General features: G+C 44.4%; 1 protein-coding gene across 5 annotated transcripts in view; it reads left to right on the top strand.

Moving 5' to 3' along the window:
• DCAF6 (DDB1 and CUL4 associated factor 6) overlaps positions 1-24,979 on the top strand; it is a 177,900-nt gene that overhangs the window by 146,827 nt on the left and 6,094 nt on the right. For all 5 annotated transcript variants that reach the window (XM_045001955.1, XM_045001954.1, XM_045001957.1 and 2 more), the window contains one exon: positions 21,789-21,927. In XM_045001955.1, the coding sequence (XP_044857890.1) occupies positions 21,789-21,927 (139 nt within the window). The remainder of the gene's footprint in view (positions 1-21,788; positions 21,928-24,979) is intronic.

Genomic DNA, 24,979 nt, shown 5'->3' with positions numbered 1-24,979 from the left:
ATAATATTTCACCAGCACTGTTTATGTAACACTTTAAAAATCAGCAAAGGGTTATATAAATAAAATGTATTATGAAACAAAAGGCAAAAAACTATTATGTACATAGTTTAGTCCTATTCAGTGTCTACTCGGCGCTTCTTGGCTTGTCTCTTATATTCATTAAATGGAGCATCTCTTGTCACTGTCCAGCAATAGTCTGCAAGCATTGATGGGCTCTATTTGCCCTGATAGTGTTTCTCCATTGTTACAATGTCCTGGTGAAATCGCTCGCCGTGCTCGTCGCTCACTGCTCCGCAGTTCGGTGGAAAAAAATCTAGATGAGAGTGCAAAAAATGTATCTTTAGTGACATGTTGCAACCAAGGCTTTTGTATGCCTTGAGGAGGTTTTCCACCAACAACCTGTAGTTGTCTGCCTTGTTGTTTCCGAGAAAATTTATTGCCACTAACTGGAAGGCTTTCAATGCCGTCTTTTCCTTGCCACGCAGTGCATGGTCAAATGCATCATCTCGAAGAAGTTCACAAATCTGAGGACCAACAAAGACACCTTCCTTTATCTTAGCTTCACTTAACCTTGGAAATTTTCCATGGAGGTACTTGAAAGCTGCTTGTGTTTTGTCAATGGCCTTGACAAAGTTCTTCATCAGACCCAGCTTGATGTGTAAGGGTGGTAACAAAATCTTCCTTGATTCAACAAGTGGTGGATGCTGAACACTTTTCCTCCCAGGCTCCAATGACTGTCGGAGTGGCCAATCTTTCTTGATGTAGTGGGAATCTCTTGCACGACTATCCCATTCGCAGAGAAAACAGCAGTACTTTGTGTATCCAGTCTGCAGACCAAGCAAGAGAGCAACAACCTTCAAATCGCCACAAAGCTGCCACTGATGTTGGTCATAGTTTATGCACCTCAAAAGTTGTTTCATGTTGTCATAGGTTTCCTTTAGATGGACTGCATGACCCACTGGAATTGATGGCAAAACATTGCCATTATGCAGTAAAACAGCTTTAAGACTAATCTTCGATGAATCAATGAACAGTTTCCACTCATCTGGATCGTGAATGATGTTGAGGGCTGCCATCACACCATCAATGTTGTTGCAGGCTACAAGATCACCTTCCATGAAGAAGAATGGGACCAGATCCTTTTGACGGTCACGGAACATGGAAACCGTAACATCACCTGCCAGGAGATTCCACTGCTGTAGTCTGGAGCCCAACAGCTCTGCCTTACTCTTGGGTAGTTCCAAATCCCTGACAAGGTCATTCAGTTCACCTTGTGTTATGAGGTGTGGTTCAGAGGAGGAGGATGGGAGAAAATGTGGGTCCTGTGACATTGATGGTTCAGGACCAGAAGTTTCATCCTCTTCCTCTTCCTCGTCTGACTCAAGTGAGAATGATTCTGGTGCATCAGGAACTGGCAGTCCTTCTCCGTGGGGTACTGGGCGTATAGCTGATGGAATGTTTGGATAATGCACAGTCCACTTTTTCTTCTTTAACACGCCTTTCCCAACTGGAGGCACCATGCAGAAGTAACAATTGCTGGTATGATCTGTTGGCTCTCTCCAAATCATTGGCACTGCAAAAGGCATAGATTTCCTTTTCCTGTTCAACCACTGGCGAAGATTTGTTGCACAAGTGTTGCAGCATATGTGTGGGGCCCACCTCTTGTCCTGATCTCCAATTTTGCAGCCAAAATAAAGGTGATAGGCTTTCTTAACCATAGTGGTTAGACTGCGCTTTTGTGATGCAAAAGTCACTTCACCACAAACATAGCAGAAGTTATCTGCACTGTTCACACAAGTACGAGGCATCTCTGCTCACTTTGGCTAAACAGAAATGTGTCCCTTTGCACAATCAAACACTGACAAATAAGAGAGCACGACACTGTATGATTTCTAGAGCTGATATAGGGCAATTTGTTCAGCAGAGTGATGTAAGCTTCGTTATGATTGCATCATCCATGACTTCTAGGAATAACATGATGCAATTCATATCATGTATGACGCAATACCAGCTTCAGATTGCATCATTCATTGTTTTGCCTAAAAAGCAAGTACTGTCCAAACCCAGTCATAGATTTATTCATAGATCCAGTCAAAGATGTATTTTAGTCATTTCTGGTTTAAATTGAGATCCCTTCCCTTTATAACTCACTTATCCTCCGCTATTCCCAAGTCAAGGGTCGTATATACTGACCCAATAGCATAACTTGAAAACTAGAGCCAATCAACAATTTTAAGCATCATTTTTTTCTCAGTGACCCAGAATTAGTAAAGTTTGACTACATTTATTTCAGAAGCATTTTGCCTGTAGAGCAGTGACATCAGTGGCAGAAGCACTTGAATACCCCTTTGCAACCTGTTTGCAAGACTTAAAAAGTAAATATAGTACTTCATGCTGTATGAACTTTTTACTATTTTCCTTCAATTTTGAACAAAACGAATATAGATCTGCACTTCAGATGTTCTAAATGTGAGTCAATATTCATCATTCATATGTTGTTTAAGGATCTCCCATTATGTGCACTCATTTAGATGCCTAATCCAACTTTTAATGTGTTCCAAACTGGGAACTGGCTCTATTTAACCCACTGTTATGTGTTCTGGGAATCTATCCACAGGACCAACTCTCTCTAGTGCCTGACTTAAGGAACACAGTGTCTGCAGGGAAAAAGCTTATACTAAATGTAACAGTATCAATAAACCTATGCTATAGATATGGAAACATGAAATCTGAACGTACTTTATTATTCCTAAAACAACAGCACCAAAGAGAGCTTCTATCAGGTATATAAAAACATCCTGGTCTTCAAGTCAATTAACCAGGATTTACATTTAGTGAACATAACTTAGGTGTTTTTGCAGTCTAAAGTAGCAGTCAATCTGTTGCCTGGTATTAGTATGATTTAGTATTTAGACTTGTAATGATTAAATAGATGTTAAATAGAAGATTTTTTTCCCCCCAGAATTTAATTGCTATGTCAATTTGTCAAAAAGGCAAAACTAAAAAAAAAAAAGTAAACCTATAATTTAATATTTTCATTTTATTTGTTTTCTGACATAGTGTTCCTTACATTGATTCCCACATAATTATTCCTCTGTTTACCTTGAATTCAGTAGAAATATATCTTTTTAAAAGCTGTTTGAGTTATTTGAACATAGAAAAAGTCCACAGCAGTGGTTTTAAAGTCCAAAACAAGTATTTCTGCAGGTTTATGTAATTGTGAAACTGCCCACACTCTCTGAAGTTGTTACATTTTGGGCTGAGACCAGCCATGAGCCATTATCACCCAGAACTGAAAATGGGAGACTTAGGATGGAATGGCCATCTCATTCTTTTGCTTTAGCATCTCGGCTACTATAGTATAACATTACCTTAGGAAATGGTGAAGCCTATATTGATTAACAAGAAGTTAAATGCTTGGCTCTTGAAATCTCTTTTATAGTGGTTGGTCTAGTTAGCTAATCTAATATGACATTTTTAACACACCCATGGACAATTGTCTGATAGAATTTCCTAGGGTATATTTAAAGAATAAGGATGAAAATAAATTTCATATTGTGAAACTATTTGGCTAGATGCTGCTGGAACATTGTCATTTACCCTATAAGGTCTGCAGAAGGGAGTTATCTCCTGTGCTCCTGGGGGAGTCCATGGGGAGAAGAGTTCCTTCTCTTGCATGCCAAAGCAACTAAATATCTTCTAACTTAGATGTGCACAAACTTCTCAAAGCTCAGCAAAGCTAGTCATGTATGCACAGACAGCATGGTTTTCCTTAGCTGTGAACTCTGTGGGCTTAGTGAGAAAATACTATGCAAAGTGTTCTGCAAGTGCACACAATTGAATTATGACCAGTCAAAAATCATGTCAGATCAAAATCAGTTTTCACCTGAATAGTCCAAGGCACTTTTCAGTGAGGGCTATTTCTATTATTAAAATAGCTGAATTGGTTTGGTTCAAACTTTCTGATAAAAAGTCACCTCTGAGCAGAGACTAAACCTGGAAAATCAGTCCAATTAGTGGAAAATTTGAATTGGCAAGGGACTCAAAATAGAGAATTTAAAATGGAAATGCTTATGTGACTTGCTGCCACACCTGCTACAATTCATTTGATGAGTAATTACTGTATTTTATAAAACCTAGGCTGTGTACTAATAAAAATATGCAAAAACTGAGGGGAAGGTTGATTGAAATGAAAATGTTTTTCATGTATTAACTCTTATGGAAAAAGTAGAATCTTTGAAATAATCGGAACACATTCTGTAATAGACTCTAATCTTTAAAAACTTGGTACACAGGATTTTTGAATGACTTTAACTATTGTTCCCTTCACTAGATTTAATATCAGAGGAACAGCAATAGGTGATAGAATAATGAGGTAATTCAGTATCTTCCTCCGTCTCTCCCTTTTTCTTCCTTCTGTATGATGGATTTACCAGGTCCTTGTTTTCCACATCTAACCAGTTTTTCTGTTAGCTGTTACCACTTTTAGATTTGCCAAACTTTGGATGCTGGAAATTGTAGAGCAGATTGCTTGATGAGTTATATTTAACTGCATGCATTGCATGGAAACAGAGTGAGAAGAAATTGCTGTGTACAAATTTAACATCACATTAATTTCTTTAGTGTATGCCATAAAAATAATCATAATGTAAAAAGTGTGTACTCATGCAGAGCAAATACTTTTTTTTTTTACTTCATTAGCTTTGGCACGTGTTGTATTTTGCATGTGCCACCATTGATTTGGCTTGTGTTTTATTGAAGAACACTTGATTCTGGAGCAAGATTAATTAGCACTATTAAGGAATACATTATTCAAAGGCCTGTTTTAATTTTTGGATGGATCAATTTATGGAATTGAGCATAATTTTTATAGCCAAGGCCGATAGTGCAGATTTAGGAAGAGAGACACTGGGTTTGGGGGGATGTTTCTCCACCTCATAAAGTTAAAAAATGTAAAAGCACTTGAGATGGAATACTCTTCTCTCTCAGTGAAATACTCCAGTGTGTTAATTGTAGGAAGACTTAAGGGTTTTGACAACTAAGTTTGGCAATAGGCTTTCAGGGGGAGAAGCAATTGTGTGAGTTAGTGCCAGATACAATAGATGGAGATTAAGTTAACAAATGGAAGGAATTAATTTAAAATGACAAAATGTTTTTATAGTTTCGTGAATGACCAGTCGCAGGATACACATCTGAAGGGGTTAATTTATATGACTACCCTAGAAGGGTATCTGCATTTCTTATATTAAGGCCCCTGCGTATAGTCACACACAATGTGTAAGTAGGTCCAAAAATATGAATTTATAAAGGAAAATAGTGTGTTCCTGTCTTTCCTTTGCCTTTATATTTGAGTTTTAGCTACTACTCTCATGCAGTTGGCTAAAGGTCTGTATTCAAGGGCTTTTGTAATCTGTGGAAAGATGGATCCAAATTCCATGGTAAAATTCACTGTTCTTGGAGTTTTATAGCACCCCAGTGTTGCAGACTGCAAGTTCTGTGTCAGCTTGAAGTAAATGTATAGAATTAAACATGAAAATGAATAATGCAATCAGTGTGCAATTTTTATAGTATCTAATTAGTTGATTGATATATTGTTGTCCGAAAATTTCATCTTAATTGTGCTGTAGATTTTTATATTGCCATAACAGTCGAGTTTTTTTGGAACTGAGTTCGGGATAGTTGAGAAATTGGGCACCTGAGAAGGCAAGGGATGTCAGTAGTTTGGGACTGAGAGATAACCACGTTATTTTTCTGCTGAAATGATCAACAGTGAAATAGTCAATGTTGGCACTTAAGGCAAGTCAGCACTACAAAATTAAGTTGACTTGCAGGCTACATATATGTATGTCGATGTACAGCAGAGGTGGGCAAACTACAGCTCGGGGACCACATCTCTCCCTCCAGATGTTTTAATACGGGCCTCGAGCTCCCACCGGGGAACGGGGTTTGGAGCTTGCTCCGCTCCAGGCGGGGAGTGGAGCCGGTGGTTTGCCACACTCTGTGCAGCTCCTGGAAGTGGCAGCATGTCCTCCCTCCAGCTCCTATGCGTAGGGGTAACCAGGGAGCTCTGCATGCTGCCCCTGCCCCAAGCACTGCCCCCCAGCTCCCATTGGCCAGGAACCACAGCCAATGGGAGCTACAGGGGCGGTGCCTGCGGACAGGGCAGCGTTTAGAGCTGCCTGGCCACACGACCACATAGGAGCCAGAGTGGGGACATGCTGCTGCTTCTGGGACCTGCTTGAAGTAAGCACCACCTGGAGCCTGAACCCCTCACCCCCTTCTGTGTCTCTGCCCCAGCCCTGATCCCCCTCCCGCCCTCCGAACCCCTTGCACCCTCCTGCACCCCCAACCCCACCCCAGAGCCCGCACCCCCAGACAGAGCCCTCACCCCCGCCCTCACCCCAACCCCCAATTTCATGAGCATTCATGGCCCACCATACAATATCCATACCCAGATGTGGCTCTCGGGCCAAAAAGTCTTCCCACCCCTGTTGTACAGTCACTGCAGTAATTAAGTCAGTTTTGCATGTCCATACTATGCTCCTATTGGTGGTGCGCCGTATGTATCCTCACGAGGAGCACTTGCACCAATTTAACTGTCAGCGTGGGGCACTGACAGCTGGAGCCCTGCTGCCCGGGGCTGACAGCAGGAACAGTCTGATGTAAGCAACACAGTGTCTATACAGATACTGCGTCGACCTAAATACATCAACTTAAGTGTTATGCCTCTTCTGGAGGTGGAGTTAAGTCACTAGTCGGCGACTTACATTAGCGGGACTGACATTTTAGTGTGGACTCTTACAGAGTTAGGTCGACGTAAGCTGCCTTAGGCCAACCTAACTCTGTAGCATAGACCAGCCCTTAATTATTTGTTAGGATTCAGAGTCAACATCCAGTTAAAATGATTGGGGCAGTTCACACATCAGAGCTGTCTTAACAAATAGGAATGTGTCACTGCATTGGAAAGTTCATAATTGGAAGCTTTTCTTTACAACCAAAGAAGCTCTCTTAAAAACTATATGAAACATAGAAAACATTTTTTTTAAATCAAAACTTAGATTTCAGGGCAAAATTCTGAAGCACAATTCCCCAGCTACAAAATAACGGAATTCATGGAGCCTGCCTGCACCCGTGAAAGGGATGATCAAATACTTCTAGCTGGGTGTGATAGAGTTGAGAAGGAAGGTATATTATGTTGTATAGATACATTCTATAGGCTGTAAATGGGGTAAATAAAACCACAAATGTACGCTTAGGGTGCTTAATTCTTAGGAAACAGGCCAATTTTAACATGTTCTGTGCTTTAACAATTAGCTGCTTTCTGAGTTAGATCTAGTCTTACTGCTGAAAGGTTTGGTTGACACTCTTGATTGAAACAATATGGCTTCTGGCAACTAGGTTAGAAATCTTGGTAGGATCTTCCAATCTAGCATGTAACTTGTTCTGTCTCACCCCTGTCACCAGGTATTCTCCTCTCCATCAGACCAGAAGGCAGGAAGGTGCACATAGTAGATATTGCTGTGAAGGCCTGGTCCATTGAAGGAATTGGCCTTGAGTTGGAAGCAGAGAAACAGCTTGGGGGTTGATGGGTAGGAAAGCCTGAGGCTCCACACAGACTTCTGGGATGGCAGTGCAATTATGCTGCAGCTTGGGGAGGTAGGAGAGTGTTATGCAGAGGGAGAGAAGGGTTTAATTCAAAAGAGGAGAGGAAGAGGAGGCAGGAACACTTCTTAGCAAGGAAAAAGAGAACAGAATATTTTGGCGCTTAGTTTAGATTCTCTCAGGATAAATAAAGCTCACCAAGGTAAGAGTTGAGAATTTCATTGGCCTGTAGGAAGGAGCTCTGTAAAGTGTACTTCCTTTTACGATATTAGTGAAGTAACTATGTCAATAGAATCAGCGTATGTCATATACAGCAGCAGCTTTCCAAGAGACTTCTACATTGAGTATGTTTTTGATGGACACAGTTATGATCTGTTTTCCTTCTTTTAAAGCATGTCCAGTAATCATTACTGCATCCTTTAATAATAAACTTCGCTCTTTTGAGATTTATGCCTTTCTACGTAACCAAAAGTCCTCAGTAATATGAATCAGAAGTGACAGCTGAACTCAGATCTGTGACCAAAAAAACTTTTAAGGAGCAGTATGTAAAATATTACACTGGACCAAATGTATTGGTTACCCAATTATGCAAAATTCATTGTAGGAACATAAACACAAAATTTTCTGGATGGAAACCTTAGTAGATTTTAGATGAAGACTCCACCTTTTTTTTTTTTTAAACTTATGGGGGGAGAATGAATGTTCTGTGGATTATTAGGTTTCACTTTTTCTTCCTCCACAGTTTTTGTTTTTGAGTATCTGTAGAATTTCTTCTGAGGCAGATGTTAGGCTTGGCTGTAGATAAACTGTATCATCCTCTTGAGTTCAGTTTTTTTCTTCAGATTTATTTAATGGAAAAATCCTAATGCTTTTATACTACAGTGATAAATACCTAGACAGGTCATTCATTCTTGGACCTAATTAGAATAGTTAAACCCATATTTTGGGGTTTGGCAAAGACAGCATAATACAATCACTTTTGCTAATATTTTCAACTGGAGGGTGGTGCAGAATGAGTGCTTTCAAGTACATATATGTGATATGGTTTGGGCACACAAGTTCTTTTGCGATTAATACAATGTTTTTATGTATATTGGTTGGGGATACAAAAAGAAAAAGCTGTGTGTTTCAATTATTGTGCTTCACTTATAAAGTCCAGGGTAATAATACTTTGAACTTGACTAGCATCTTCCATTCAAGAATCTTTAAACACTTAATAAAAGAATGTCCCTGTGAAATAGATTAGTATCACTACCCTTCAGATGCGGCAACTTAGTCACAGCAAAACAGTGGCAGAGATAATAGGATTCAGGTTTCTTGACTGCCCACGCCTTTTTAAACCACTAAACCTTTCTTCCTTATCGTCATAAACATTCAATTTTGAAATTGCAGCTTTTTTATGTGCAAGTACTCCAAGCTTTGAGTCTTTCACATAACCATACTCCATGAGTTGGTTGATGTGCAGTCAACTCCTTTTGATGATGTTGGCTGGTGTGTGATGTCATTAAAAGTGCATGATTGCTAAAGCCTTAAAATCAGGCTGCATCTTCAGTTGTCTTAATCCATTATTACACTGGAGGATTAACCAGTTCAGTGTCCATGTGTCTTATTTGTTGATATTTTCAGTTACATAATGGACATTTTTGTTTCACCTTGATAGCATTTTACCTATCAAAATATTCACTTGCTTTCTAGACATACAGATTCTGTTTGTGACTGGAGCTACTTCAGGGAAAGGTGTGATGGCCACTCCATTCAAACCATTCTTTGCAGTAGCAGTTCAATCTCAAAAAATTATTTTGGGGGCTTAAATTTCTGCTTCCAAATCTTAGTCTAAAAGTGAATTTTGTGGGAACTTTGTAGACGGTATGAGCTGTTTTTGAATAACACAACTAGGAAAAAAATTCCTTTATGACCATTTGTTTTCAAGATTCAAATTTGGCTCTGCTGGAGTTAGTCTAGGAAAAAAGTTCTATCCCTATCCAAAACTACTTGGATACTTCTGCTAAAATGATTAGAAATGAAATGTATAACAACAATACTTAAATTTTCATCAGATTTCAAAGGTAACACACCATTGAGATGACAGAGGCACTATACACCTTCTTGAGTCCTGTTCCATATATGCAACACAAACCTACTTTATTATGGGATGATATATCAAGGTAGCACTCAACATGAATAGAACATTGGTTTTGATTTTGTAATGTAGTTGAGACCACAGTGTCCCTGAATTATCCTAAAATAAAGGCTTTAGCACAGTATGGAGACATAGTCAAAACATAGTTCAGTCTTTCTCAGTGTACCGGATCAAATCATTGTGTAATTGCATTCTGCAGCATAACTTTCTGTATTGTGAACAGAACCTTTTAAAGGTATTGTTGTTATCTGCAGTGTCAGTAAGACAGCATTACTTAGGGTTACATTCAGATTTTCTTCACAATCATAATGGCTAGAAATTTACTTCTAAAATACAATTAAATAATATATATATTCAGCAGCAACTGGTGAGGTCACCAGAAAAGTGCTGTACCAGTGTATGTATCACAGATTACTTTCTGACTTCTCATTAGGGTTGCCAATTTTGGTTTGACGTCTTGCTGGAGGTTTCTTCACATAATATTTAATTAAAGATGAATCTTTAGTTCCTGGAGACTGCAGGGCAGTTCTGGAGGGTTGGCAGCAACCTTACTTCTCATGTTCGGTGAAGTGTGTGTAATTTTTTTAAAAAACTTTTTCAAACTTAGCAAAGATCAAAATTTGGAACATTAAAAAAATTGCACAGCATCTTACTTTCTCTGTTGGCTTTGTGTATGTGTGAACCTACACCAAATTTTCAGATTGCTATCTAAATTTATATTTTTATATCATAACTGTTAACATTGTATCTGAAATTAAAAATGCACAAAAGCCCAGAACGAAAATATGCTGCTCTTTTTGTACTTCCAGCACAGAGATGTGTAACTTTTTAAATTAAAGCAAACAATCTGTACACATAACAGCAATTCTGGGGGAGACTTTATCAAAAAGGTGTCTTTTCCCCATGCATCTGAAGCATCGTTGGGCTAGGGCCCAGTCTGGTCTTGTCTGGCAAGGAGTTCGGTAGCCAGGGTCTCACCATCAAGAATACTTTGTTCTCAAAGCCTGATAGCCAGAACCTCCCTGTGAAGGGAGTGTAGTTGTATTATGGTTACTCTCCAGATGGCCCCATCTCAGAGATAGCTAAATTACAGTCCATTAGTGCCTTTTCACTTAGAACCAAGATTTTAGATTCACCTCTGAAGTTAATCGGTGTTTGGAAAGCATCAGCGTGATTGATAACATGTGTATCACAGTGGCTAGGTCCTCATCTGAGAGGCATGAGTGAAGCATCCTGGGTGTGCCAAGATGCAAAGGTGATTCTTGCCCTGGTCAAATCTGGGTCAGTATATGGGTTTAATACCCGGTCCGCCTCTCCCTCAATGTGAAGAGAACAATGCACATGTGTGGTAACAAAGCAGAGATTTTCCTCAAGCACTCCAGTCAAAGCTCACTGGTTTGGATTAAAACATAAAATAAATTTATTAACTACAAAAGATAGATTTTAAGTAGGGCTGTCAATTGCAGTTAACTCACGCAATTAACTCAAAAAAATTAATTACAATTAAAAAATGAATTGCGATTAATCGCAGTTTTTATCGCACTGTTAATAGAATACCAATTGAAATTTATTAAATATTTTGGATGTTTTTCTACATTTTCAAATATATTGTTTTCAATTACAACACAGAATACAAAGTGTACCGTACTCACTTTATATTATTTTTATTACAAATATTTGCACTGTAAAACTGAAATGAAAGAAATTGTATTTTTCAATTCACCTTATACAAGTACCATAGTGCAATCTCTTTATCATGAAAGAATAACTTATAAATGGTTTTTTTTGGTTACATAACTGCACTCAAAAATAAAACAATGGAAAACTTCAAGCCTACAAGTCCACTCAGTCCTACTTCTTGTTCAGCCAAACGCTAAGAGAAACAAGTTTGTTTACATTTACAGGAGATAATGCTGCCCATTTCTTATTTATGTGATCAGTGAGAACAGGAGTTCGCATGGCACTTTTGTAGGCAGCATTGCAAGGTATTTACATGCCAGACATGCTAAACATTCGTAAGCCCCTTCATACTTTGGCCACCATTCCAGAGGACATGCTCCCAAGCTGATAACGCTCACTAAAACAAAATGTGTTAATTAAATTTGGGGGAGAATTGTATGTCTCCTGCTCTGTTTTTTACCTGCATTTTGCCATATATTTCATGTTATAGCAGTCTTGGATGATGACCCAGCATGTTGTTTGTTTTAAGAACACTTTTACTGCAGATTTGACAAAACTCAATAGAGGTACCAATGTGAGATTTCTAAAGATAGCTACAGCACTTGACCCAAGATTTAAGAATCTGAAGTGCCTTCCAAAATCTGAGAGAGTCGGGGTGTGGAGCATGCTTTCAGAAGTCTTAAAAGAGCAACACTCCGATGCGGAAACTACAGAACCCAAACCACCTTAAAAAAAAAATCAACCTTCTGCTGGTGGCATCAGACTCATGATGATGAAAATGAACATGCGTTGGTCTGCACTGCTTTGGATCGTTATCGAGCAGAACCCATCAACATGGAAGCATGTCCTCTGGAATGATGGTTGAAGCAGGAAGGGACATATGAATCTTTAGCGCATCTAGCACGTAAATATCTTGCAATACCAGCTACAACAGTGCCATGCGAACACCTGTTCTCACTTTCAGGTGACATTGTAAACAAGATGTGGGCAGCATTATCTCCTGAAAATGTAAAAAAACTTGTTTGTCTGAATGATTGCCTGAACAAGAAGTAGGACTGAGTGGACTAGTAGGCTCTAGTCTAAAGTTTTACATTGTTTTATTTTTGAATGCAGTTATTTTTGTACATAATTCTACATTTGTAAGTTCAACTTTCATGATAAAGAGATTGCATTACAGTACTTGTATTAAATGAATTGAGAAATACTATTTCTTGTATTTTTACAGTGCAAATATTTATAATAAAAGTAAATATAAAGTGAGCACTGTACACTTTGTATTCTGTGTTGTAAGTGAAATCAATATATTTGAAAATGGAAAACATCCAAAACTATCTATATAAATAGTATTCTCTTATTGTTTAACATTGTGATTAAATTTTTTAATCACGTGATTAATCATCATTTTTTTAATCGCTTGACAGCACTAATTTTAAGTGATTATAAGAGATAGCAAACAGATTAAAGCAGATTACCTAGCATATAAACAATATACAAACTAATGTTAATATACTAGATAGAGTGCTGTTCTTATCCAATCTAACTGATGGTACTGGTAGACTTGTAGATTCTTAAGGCACAAGTTGCATTAGCTTTACAGCTTGGGTTTCTCAAATCTTCATACACAGGCTAGAAATCCATTTAGCCTTGGTCTAGCACTTCCCCCAGGTCAGTCTTTGTTCCTAGGGTGTTTGCAAGAGTCTTCTTGTGTGGGGAGTGAAGAACCACAGATGATGTCACTCCCTGCCTTATATAGCTTTAGCATATGGCAGGAACCCTTTGTTCTTCTTCGAGTGATTGCTCCTATGCATTCCAGTTAGGTGTGCGCGCCGCGCGTGCACGGCTCTTCGGAAGATTTTTACCCTAGCAACTCCGGCGGGCCGGCTGGGCGCCCCCTGGAGTGGCGCCGCTATAGCGCAGGATATATACCCCAGCCGGCCCGTCCGCTCCTCAGTTCCTTCTTTCCGCCCGTGATGGCCGTTGGAACAGTGGAGCACAGCTCAGCTGACCTCCACTTCCCTAGCTACTCGTAGTTTTCTCTCGTTCTGTTTATAGTTGTAGTTAACTTTGTTTGTTTGTAGAATAGTATAGTGTATTTATTTTACAGGGGTTGGGGTTTATCCCCTTCCCCTCACCCGGGGCCGGGTCCGATGCCCGGTCCACAGGGTTTCTAATGCTCGGCCGGCCACAAGCCGCTGCCGACAAGAGATCTCCTAAGTGCCTCGAGGGATCTTACCTCACAGATAAGTGCCGCATTTGTGAGGCCCTTAATCCGTGAACAAAGGGGAGCGGGGCTTTCGTTTTAAACAGCTCCTGAGGGAGGCAGCTCTTGCTCCTCCGCTCTCGGCGCCGAGCGCTAGTTTAGTTTTCACGGCGCGCTCCCTCGGCACCGGCCCGCCGGTGCCGCCAAGGCCTCCTGGCACCACCGCCGCTGACTCCGACGTACCCTCGGCATGGACCTCTCTCCTGGAGGATGAAGAGTTACTCCGGCCAGGCAAGAGCCGTCGAGTCCGGTGCTGGAAAGCTCCCCGGTACGCACCGTGGTCGAGCTCGCCCGGAAGCTGCATCCGAGCCGCCTGCTCCGCAGCCGAGCGCTATGCTCAGTCGGATCGCCCGGCACCGATGTCTGCCGCGGCACCGACAATATCCGCACCTTTCACTCCGGCCAGGCAAGAGCCGTCGAGTCCGGTGCTGGAAAGCTCCCCGGTACGGACCGTGGTCGAGCTCGCTATGAAGCTGCGTCCGAGCCACCTGCTCCGCAGCCGAGCGCTATGCTCCGTCGGATCGCCCGGCACCGATGTCTGCCGTGGCACCGTCAATATCCGCACCTTTCACTCCGGCCAGGCAAGAGCCGTCGAGTCCGGTGCTGGAAAGCTCCCCGGTATGGACCGTGGTCGAGCTCGCTATGAAGCTGCGTCCGAGCCGCCTGCTCCGCAGCCGAGCGCTATGCTCCGTCGGATCGCCCGGCACCGATGTCGGCCGCGGCACCGACAATATCCGCACCGTTAACTCCGGCCAGGCAAGAGCCGTCGAGTCAGGTGCCGGAAAGCTCCCCGATACGCACTGTGGTCGAGCTCGCCCGGAAGCTGCGTCCGAGCCGCCTGCTCCGCAGTCGAGCGCGATGTTCAGTCGGATCGCCTGGCACCGATGTCTGCCGCGGCACTGTCAATGTCCGCACCATTAACTCCGGCCAGGCAAGAGCCATCGAGTCTGGTGCCGGAAAGCTCCCCGGTACGGACCGTGGTTGAGCTCGCCCTGAAGCTGCGTCCGAGCCGCCTGCTCCGCAGCCGAGCGCTATGCTCCGTCGGATCGCCCGGCACCGATGTCTACCGCGGCACCGACAATGCCCGCACCATTAACTCCAGCCAGGCAAAAGCCGTCGAGTCCGGTGCTGGAACACTCCCCGGTACGGACCGTGGTCGAGCTCGCTAGGAAGCTGCATCCGGGGTGCCAGCTATGGTCGAGCTCACTATTCCCTCCACGCCGGAGACAGTGTCCACGGCGAGGGGGCTGATTGCAACGACAGCATCTACGCTGCCTCAACCCCCGGCACCGCCGGTGGGGGTTACATAGTCGATGGGCAAGCCTGCCTTGATCAGACCACCCTACCTCGGCACCGCACAGCGGCACCGTTCAGGGTCGCGGTCCCGCAGATGTTTCTCGGTCCCGTCACCGATCTAGGTCTCGGCACCGTTCTCCATGTTGGTAACCAGTAGTGCTCGCGGTGGCACCGGTCAGCATCCCGTTCGCCGGGTCTGGGACAACTCAGCTCCGATCAAGCCCCAGGCAACCGGGACGCTCGTAGCCACTCCTGATCAACGATCATCGCACCCTCGCTAGACCGCCCGGCACAGCTTCGGTGGCAGGTCCCGTTCTCGGTACCGGTCTGTCTACCGGTACCGATCCCCGGTGCCGCATCGAGCGACGTCAGTTACAGACGGAGACTCGACCAAGAGCTTTCAGCTCCTCCAGGGCCATCCAGCCACACATCAGTGTTGTCCCGTGCGGACACTTCGTATGCGTAGCACTCTGTTTTCCGATGTGCCTTCCAGAGTCTTCCAGGAGACCTATCAGTGGTCATTCTGGACGCCGTGGGTGTACTACTACGCCGTGGGTGTACTACTACTATCCCATCTCGCTCCGTTCCCTCCGAGCTCTGGGTGCCAGAGGTGACAATTAGTCGTCCCCGTCCGACCGGTACAGAGCAACCTCCGGTTCGGCACCGGGCTCCCAGATCCCACCGGATCAAGAGGTCGTCCAGGAGCTCGAGCCCACACAGGACCCACTTGTCCCGGGCCTTTCTTCTTCCTCCTCCCCAGATGAGGCGGGGGCAGGAACATACCCCTCCGGCCCTCCTCTAATCGAAATGCGACCAGCCCCTAAATCTGAAGAGGCTGGGCGTGTGGTCTTACTGGGCCATAAGATGTACCCGGAGGGGGCCCTGCAACTTCGTGTAGCGAACCAGCAAGCCCTGCTTATCCGCTACTGTGGGTTGCGGTGGGCAAATTTACAGAGTCGGTTCTTCGGAACTCCCATCAAGAGTTCGATGCCCTCCTGCAGCAAAGGACGGAGCTGGAGAGAGCTTCCCTCCAGGCCTCGTTGGACGCAGCTGACTCCGCTGCCATGACTCCGGCCTCGGGTGTTGCCATGCGGCGCGTTTCAGGACTCCAGTTATCGAGCCTTCCCTCGCAGCTGCGGCACACTATACAGATCTTGCCCTTCAGTGGCACAGGCCTGATCTCTGACAACACTGGCCCTAGGCTGCAGAACCTAAAGGGCAGCAGGGTCACTTTGCTCTCTCTCTCTCTCGGCATGCACACGCCGGTAATTCAGCGCCGATGTTTCGTCCCCGACCTCCGCTCTTACCCTGCGCCTTGACAAGGTCAGGACATGGCCAGCGGGCGTGGCTTACACGGTCGTGGCCATCAATCCACACCCCAAAGGAGCCAGAATTAGGGTCCTTCTGACCACCAATGGGGCAAAAGCCTACCCATCCTCGCCCCTCCTAAGGACCCCTCTCACGAGCGATTCCTCTGACAAGAGGTGCGGACGCTCCTCCTCATCGGAGCTATACAGGAGGTACCTAAGGGCGAAACCTATTCCCCTAAGCGAAGGGAGGTCTCAGACCTATCCTAGGCCTGCAGGAACTCAACAAGCCACGATGCAGATGAGTTCCGCATGGTACCCAGGGCGACCGTCATCCCATCCTGGGATCCCGGAGACTGGTTCGCCGCCCTCGATATGAAGGGCGCGTGTTTTTCACGTTGCCATTTCTCCTCCACACAGAAGGTACCCTCGGTTTGGGGCCTACCATCGTTATTCCCAGTATACGGCCCTCCCGGTTGGCCTCTATACAGCCCAGGGGTATTCAAGGTGCATGGCTGTAGTCGCCGCCTTTCTTCGCCACCGTCTGATACACGTTCTCCGTGTCTAGACGAGTGGCTCATTCGAAGAACCCCCGGGCCCAAAGTACCAGTCATGTGGGCATCGACACGAACCTATTCCTGTGTCTAGGCCTGATGATCAATAGTAAAATCCACTCTGATTCCCATATAGGGAAGGGAATTAATTGGGGCCGTCCTGGACTCCAGACTCGCCAGAGCCTGCTTTCCTCAGCCTTGGTTTCAGGCGAGGGTAACAATTGTACAAGGTCTACGGACCTTCCCGCCAACTTGGGCTTGCTCTTGCCTCGGTTTCCTGAGTCACATGGCTGTCTGCACGTTTGCAACTAAACATACCAGGCTTTGCCTCTGTTCCCTTCAATCGTGGCTCACCTGGGGGTGCCATCCGGGCAGAGATGGCATACTCGTGGTCGTCTCGTTTCCCCCGAGCAGCCTAGGCTCCCTCGACCGGGAGTCGGCGTCCTCCCCGGTGTATCCGGGGATGCTGTTTCATTCACCCCTCAGGGTCCCTCATGACAGACAGCCCATCTCTCGTCTGGGTGCGCACCTGGTGTAGTTTCGCACTCACGGCCTTCGGTCAGCGCAAGAGCTGGCCTTACACATCAATGTCCGAGAGCTGAGAGCAGTCTGCCTTGTGTACCAGGCGATTCAGCTGGCGGATCGTCTCAGCAGATCCTTCCTATCTCACAAGTGGTGGTTTCCTCCCGTCTTTATCTATTCCGTTTTCCAAAAGTGGGTCTTCCCCCGCATAGCCCTCCTCGCTTTCGCGAGAACGGAAAGAGAGAGAGAAATTCTCCTCGTTCCAAGGCCTCTCCCCAGGCTCGGTCTTGGAGGATTTTCCTGAGGCCATGGATCAGCCATCTGCCGTACGCTGTCCACTGTCCCCGCTGGTTCACAAGGTCCTGCTCAAACTCCGCAGGGACAGAGCGCCCCTGATCGGGTTCGCTCTAGTGTAACCTGGGCAGCACTGGCACACCATGTTGCTACACCTGTCGGTAGCAACCCTCTTGGCACAGACCCCATGACGCGGAAGCACGACAACCTTCACCACCCGGTCTTGTATTCCCTGCACCTCACAGCAGGACTCCTGCACCTCACAGCAGGACTCCTGCGTGGCTAAACCGATCCGAGTTACGTTGTTCGGCCTCGGTTCTACGGGACTCTCCGGGGTGGTAGAAAATCGTCCATTCGGTTAAAGTATCTGGCCGAGTGGAAGCGTTTCTCATGCTGCTCCGAAACGCGCAAGGTTTCTCCCGCAGAGATCCCGCTCCATTCCATCTGGTTCCTCAGGGCTTGGAGCGTTTATACACCCCCCCCCAGTGGGGCCCCGCCATAAACCTGGCTCTTCAGTCTGGTTCTACCCAGTTTTATGACTGCCATATTCGAGCCAATGTCAACATGCTCATTGATATAACTGTCCTGCAAGGCAGTTTCCTGTAGTCTTTCCTGCGGCCATACGAGTCTCCGAGCTTCAGACTCTCACAATAGGCCCAAGGTATACTGTGTTCCTCAAGGACAAGGGCAGTTATTACCACGTCCGACCTGCCTCCCTAAGGAGGTGTCGGCCTTTTATATCCACCAGGATATCTTCCTTCCGGTCTTCTTTCCGAAGCCACTCTCTGTGCAAGGAGAGCAACGGTTGCCCTCCTTCGACATCTGCAGGGCGTCCGCAATCTATATCTAGTGGACTGAGCCCTCTCGTAACGCCCCCAAAACCTTCATCGTACCGGCATACCGGACGAAGGGCATACCTGTCTCCTCCTAGAGGACTTCATCTTCAATGACGTTGTGCATCTGCACCTCTTCTGTTTCGGCCCATGTGCCATAGAGCCACCTTGCTGCACATTCCGCCAGGGCCCACGCTTCTCAGCTGCCTCCCTGGCTCGCATTCCCTTTCGGGGGATGTGTTGTACACCTACCTGGTCCTCGGTCCACACCTTTGCCTCATTGGTCCGGGAGTCCAGAGCTGTTGCAGCCTCTGGCTTAGCGGTTGCGTTCTGCAACATCTAACTCCGACCCCACCGCCTACGTAAGGCTTGGGAATCACCTAACTGGAATGCATAGGAGCAATCACTCGAAGAAGAAAAGACGGTTACTCACCGTAGTAACTGTTGTTCTTCGAGATGTGTTGCTCCTATCCATTCCAGACCCGCCCTCCTTCCCCACTGTCGGAGTAGCCGGCAAGAAGGAACTGAGGAGCGGACGGGCCGGCTGGGGTATATATCCTGCGCTATAGCGGCGCCACTCCAGGGGGCGCCCAGCCGGCCCGCCGGAGTTGCTAGGGTAAAAATCTTCCGAAGAGCCGTGCACGCGCGGCGCGCACACCTAACTGGAATGGATAGGAGCAACACATCTCGAAGAACAACAGTTACTACGGTGAGTAACCGTCTTTTTCAAAACTTGGTTCCCAGACTGGTTTGTGGAAAAATAGACATCCCAAGATGGAGTCCAGAATCATGTGGCCTGGTCACATGTCCTTGTAGAGTCATAGCAGCTATTACTTACAGGCGCTCTGGAGTATTCTCAGGAAGGCTCACCAGGTGGGAGATAAGCTTTTCCTAAGGTCCATTGTTTTCACTATGGCTCATTGCCCTGAATAGGCCCTTCCCAACCAGCTGTCTAGACTGAAAGCATTTTGTCTAGAGGGCAATACCCAGGTGTAACTACATTTGAAGTACAGATACATAGTCAGTATTTATAACTTCAGATACAAAAATGATACATGCATACAAATAGGATAATCATATTCAGCAAATCATAACTTTTCTAATGATATCTCACATGACTTACCTTGTACAAAATGCATCATAATTATGCCATAACCATATTATAATAATATTACTGTGATGAGTATGGGGTGCAGTGTCACACGATGCTTCTTGTTCATTTCTCTGTGATAGCAAAGCTGATTTTTTCAAATGTGTATATGTACACAAATCACACGTGTGTGTATTTGTATAGACATATAGCTGGAGCACATAGCTCCAGTTATGGTTCCAGAAATATTTTGCATAAGCGTGCAATGCATAACTCTCCATAGTTTCCCTTTCTGTATAGAAGATGACAAATGAGTAAAATGTTGTTAATCTCTTGGGAGTAATCCAAATATTCAATAAATATAAGAGTAATGTTATATATCTACAAATATCTGAAGGGTGTAAACACTAAAGAGTGGATAGAATTATTTAGCGGTGGGGCGGGGGCACATAATAAGAAGTAATGGGATACAACTATAAAAGGGAAGACTTAGCTTGGCTTCCAGGGAAAATCACCCAATAGCAAAATGTATTGTACCCCAGAAAAGTCTCCCCAAAAAAGTGGTGGAAGCCCCCATCTCCTGGGACTTTTAAAACTACAGTAGACAAATCACTAGGAAATGTATCCATCCAGGAATAGTCCATTGTTAGATGGACTGGGTGACCCCATCAATTCTTTTCCATCTCTAACTTCTATCAAATGTGGTTAATTTTTTTTAACAATAATAGACCAGTCTAACTGGTGGTTTTTTTGGGGGGAGGGGGGAAGAGGGACGACGACACTTTTTATAGTAGATTAAATTTTCTCTTATGCCCACTTAGCTTTACTGTCAGCTTCAGGATCCAATACTTCCTCCAGTGAAGTTTTCTCTCCATCTTTCTTCTATGGCAAGACTGAGAAGGAAATCTATAGACCGAACTGGGAGAGGTGATGACTAATTGGGAGGGGCAGGAGAAGCTGTCTCTGGTTATGAAGTATGGAAGTAGCTCTAGAAGTGGGAGAGACAGCTACTTCCTTCTGCAACAGACCCATCTTGTAGAACAGTCTGAAGAGGTAGTGACCAAATATGACACTTCATCATTTCTGGCCTACTGGAAGTTACTAGTCTGGTGGTGATTGTTTCCTTCTCTGTGGCCCTGTTGCCTGCCAAAAATTCCTGCCATGGCCAATTTCATCCATTACATTCCATCAGCGATCAACACCTCCACTCACTCCCTACTGTGACTGCTGTTCCACTTCAAACATCACACTCTGGTTCCACTCGGGACGTTGAGCAGGCTGGCAGCAGCCATATGGAGGAGAAAGTGAGTGCTGTGAGCAAATCACAGAGGTAAAAGTGTGGCCATAGCTGGAGCTGATGGGAAGCTACAAAGGTGCGGCCAGGAGACAGGAAGGTGAACCAGATGGAAGAACTGAAGCAACCAGCATTTCTATAGCATCACCAAAGCTGTAGCTTCCTGGAGTCTAGCAGCCACAAAATACGGTGTTTCACCTAGCTGCTTTATCTCCTGTCACTTTAGGAAGCCTTTTCCTGTGGGGCAGCTTCCCAGCACAATTGTTGTTTTTTTTTTTTAGCCCTCAGAACTAGCTCTTCTCTGTTTCCCAGTCAGTCCTATTAAACATTTCCTATTGCTCAGTCTCATCATAGCAAAAACATTGACAAGAAACTATCAGACAAAGGATCTTCACCCTGAAGTAGGAAATAATGAGAAATGAAGGTCTCTTAAAATGTAATAAAGGCAAAAAAAAATTAAAGGTTAAACTAGGTCTTTAATAATAGCTAACCTTTATATTAACAAAAAAAATTATGTATTCACCCTTTAACACTTTTGCTAGCACAGGGGATGGGAGAAGTTCTACAGGATTTGGAAAATATTCTATTGCAAAGTAGTTTCATGTGAATTTTGCCTGCCTCTAGAGTTTGTATGTTTTAAAGAGAATGAAGAAAATAACATGACCCTTGACATTTCACTGTGTTGCATGTTCTTCCTGTTTTAAACCAATATGGTCACAATCTGTAACTTCAAACAATTGGAATACTGTTGGTATCTGTGCCAAATGTGGGGAGAAGGGTTGAGTTTAAGTAGGCTGATTAAGCTATTTGATAGTGTTTTGTAGTTGCCCCAGTACACTATTTCAAAAAGGTCTGTCTATGCAGACTATGTCTCTGTATAATGGTCTTTCAGTGGTGTTCTCTTTGTAATTCCTAGACGATCTGCTGTTGCTCGCATTCAGGAACTCTTCAGAAGAAGAAAAGAAAGGAAAGAGATGGAAGAATTGGAAACCCTGAATATTAGACGACCTTTAATAAAGATGGTGTATAAGGGTCATCGGAACTCCAGGACAATGGTACAGAAATACTGCTTTAAGAACTGCAGAGTTGATATTTTAGGCTGAAATAATGTAGTTGTTACATTGATATGCTAAAAAGAGATTGTATAATACATTTAAGATATTTTTAATTGAACATTAGATCTGTAACCATTCCACTGTAAGTGACTGCATGGCCTGTACACAGTTGTCAGGCATGTTCTTTTCACTCAGCAGTACCTGGTGTGGTGGCTCAAGCACTCTCTGCTGTTGCATGTCATTGCATGCAGGTTTAAGAGGGTGAAGCCACTTCTGACCCCCTTCAGTTCCTTCTCACCACCAGTGACTGTTGTTGAAGCACTTTGAGTCTTGCTTGTAGCAAGTTCTTCCTATATAGCCTGTTTTTTCTTAGAAGTTAGTAGTAAGTAAAGTGTAGTATAGATAAATGTTAGTATTAATTTTCAGGTTTTAGGTCTTTTTTTTTTTTTTTTACCAAATTCCAGTATAGGAGCCATGCCTTGCTCTCGGGGGTTTATGTCCTGATAGCCGTGTAGCAAGGCAATGCTGATCAGCGACCTGCACCCCAGCTGCTTATAATGCTTGGGCAAGTCCCACATTAGTGACAAGTGTCACATCTGTAAGAGATTTAAGCCTCACTCTGAGGATAGAGCAACCAGGCTCAAATGTCTCCATATGGAGGCAGCACTTCACCCACCATCAGAGCCATCATGTTCAGAATGGACTCAGAGTATTGCAGCTTTCGTGCCCCACTAGAGATGTCTATGGCACCTTGCTCTCTACCATCAGTGCCAAAGAGGGGAGAGAAGCTCTCCAAAGGCTCGGTACCCTGTTCGGCTAGATCGTTGGTGCTGGAGGCAATGGCTCTGGGAGAGGGTGTGAGGATCTCTAGAGCAGTCCTCATCTAAGAAGAGTGGATCATCGACTCTGGAACCTGTGCCAAGTCTGTTAAGGCCAACCCCAGAAGTATCCATAGAAAGACACCAAGGAAAGAATCAGTACCAGTACCAATGACACCAGAGGCATATGTAGCTACAAAAGAACTGCTTAACCTCTCAGTACCCGTGTCCGTGGTGGTGGTGGTAGAGGAAGGATTTTAACCGGTACCAGTGCCTGTGGTTCCTACTTTGCCTCTTTAGGAGCATGCAGTACCATTACCTTCTACAGCCTCAGAAGCTGGTGCAATCGAGAAGTAAGCCAGCAATAATATACCTGGCACTGTCATCTGTGGCCTCTGACTACTTACCTCTGGTTCCAGTGAGCTCTGCTCCCCCATTATCAGAGGACTCAGGGATGTATTCCACTGATTTGGAGGTGCAATCTTTTGTGTCCCAATCTAGGTATGGTGCATATCCTCTGTTAGAGACTTGAGGGCTATGGATCTTGCATCAGTCTCAGCAGTGGCCTGTTAAGGCGCAATGGCCTGGTCAAGGTTGCATCCCAGAGCCAAGTCAGTGGCCTTTTTGGATACCATGGGGTGTCCTCCTCCTGCTAGGACTTTCTCTCACCCATCTCAGTCAGTTTCCGTGAAAGTGCACCAAGAGCATCAGCAGGCAACGTTCTCCAGAGCCTGATACTGTGATTAAGCAGCTAGAAGTTACTCGGGCAGCTCCCTGGCTGCAAGACACAGAGCAGGCATTACCTCAGCATCCTTGTGCAGCCTCTTCATCATCACTAGAGCCAGTAAGTGACTCACCACCACCAGAGTATTACAGGGCTCAATAAGATCTACTGAGAAGGATGGCCTCTGTTCTGGATCTTCAAGCAGAAATGGTCCATGAAAAATCTTAAACACTGGTGTATATTCTGGCTTCAGTGGCACCTTCCAGAGTGGCTCTGCTGATTAAGTCATTATGGAGCCAGTTGAGGAACTCTGGCAGTTCCCCTTTTCCCTCCCTCCCACAGCACATCCGGCAGCTGTCTCTGCTTTTCACCCCTTGGTAGATAATGGATTTCTTTTTTCCAACTCCTTCACCATCAGGTTTCTAAAGGGCTTGGACAGTTTATTCCCACAGGTACAAGATTCTGTTCCCCCATGGGGTCTGAACATGTGTAACCTTAAGTAACTTTTATTGAAATGTTCCCAATTAATATTATGTTGTGCATATAAGGGTGCAATAAAACTCAATTTAGTTTTCAGGTTTAAGCCTTTAGGTCACTTACAGAAAATTTATTTAGTAGACGACCAGTAGGCAACACTTTGAATGATATAACCAAACTTTATTCAAAAGAAGTAATTAGTTAAGCAAACAGGCATACAGTTACCACTTACACCTGGAATTTAGCAAGGCTACTTGGCTATTACAGTGAGAGTCCTTCTAAGCCGCCGTCATCCTGGGCTCGATCATCCTTTGTTGCTTTGAGGGGATGGGATAGTGCATACTCAGTCTAGTGAGCACTAGGAGCTGAGAGGGAATGGCACATGCTGAGAATCTTCAGAGATTTTAGCTGCTAAAATCTAAGCAATCTTTTCTAAGCATGTGTGAACTTTAGTTTTTCAAGGCCAAATTTGGAGGTATTTCATGGGGACAGCAAAAAGCATATCCCTGATACAAGGGCCACTCCTGGCATAATTTCAAACCCTGTTCCAGAGCAAGTCCTTAACTCACAGCTTCCCCCAGATAAGGACAAAAATGGAGAATACTGCCAGGCTATTGATGCACAATTTAAGTTTTAGTGTGAGCATTTTTGTCAATTAGTGAACAGATCCCCACCAAGATGTAAACTACAACTTAATCCAAAAATGTACCAAGCAGAACACAGACCGGTGACATTAGAGGAAGTGATGCTTGCAGTCAGACAGTTGCGAAATGATAAAGCACCCGATCTTGATAATATTTAATCAGAATTGCTAAAGAGAGGAGGCATGGATTTATTTCACTGGCTTTATAGAGTTGTCAATTCAAAAATGGACTTTGCGTTTGGAAAATCCTTAAATTAGGGCCAGCACTGTTGTGAAAATGGGAATTACTTTCTGGAAATGGCTTACAACATGAACACTTCACATCTGTTATTTCTAGACTAACCATGTAAATCATAACAAATATTTGTAATTAATTTTATTTTTACTGTA

Source organism: Mauremys mutica, chromosome 1 (genome assembly GCF_020497125.1).
Source record: "Mauremys mutica isolate MM-2020 ecotype Southern chromosome 1, ASM2049712v1, whole genome shotgun sequence".
NCBI classification, from domain to species: Eukaryota; Metazoa; Chordata; order Testudines; family Geoemydidae; genus Mauremys; species Mauremys mutica.
Note: the sequence above shows the minus strand (reverse complement) of the source record. Positions and strands in the feature narration are given on the sequence as shown.